Source organism: Eimeria mitis, genomic scaffold (assembly GCF_000499745.2).
Source record: "Eimeria mitis Houghton genomic scaffold, Emh_scaff457, whole genome shotgun sequence".
NCBI lineage: Eukaryota > Apicomplexa > Conoidasida > Eucoccidiorida > Eimeriidae > Eimeria > Eimeria mitis.
In genome coordinates, this window is record NW_013572881.1 from 8,389 (window position 1) to 8,615 (window position 227).

Genomic DNA, 227 nt, shown 5'->3' on the forward strand with positions numbered 1-227 from the left:
AAATAGGAAGAGAGATAGACACACTGCAGCAGATACACCATCTATCAGCAGCAGCAAGAGCAGCAGCAGCAAGAGCAGCAGCAGTAGCAGCAGAAAGAAAGAAAGGAGGCGCAAAAGCGCCTTGCTGCATCCAAACTGGCAGCAGCAGCAGCAGCAGCAACAGCAGCAGCAGCAGCAGCAGCAGCAGCAGCAACTGTCTCGGCATGCAGCTCTGCTGAAGCCTGTGC

The 227-nt window shown here is 55.1% G+C and overlaps 1 protein-coding gene across 1 annotated transcript in view; it reads left to right on the forward strand.

Annotated features, from left to right (window-relative positions):
• Positions 1 to 218, forward strand: part of EMH_0012990 (uncharacterized protein) — a gene marked incomplete at both ends in the record, with an annotated part of 4,222 nt that extends 4,004 nt beyond the window's left edge. The window contains one exon of the mRNA XM_013499697.1: positions 1 to 218. Within this exon, the coding sequence (XP_013355151.1) occupies positions 1 to 218 (218 nt within the window).
• Positions 219 to 227: the final 9 nt, after the last annotated feature.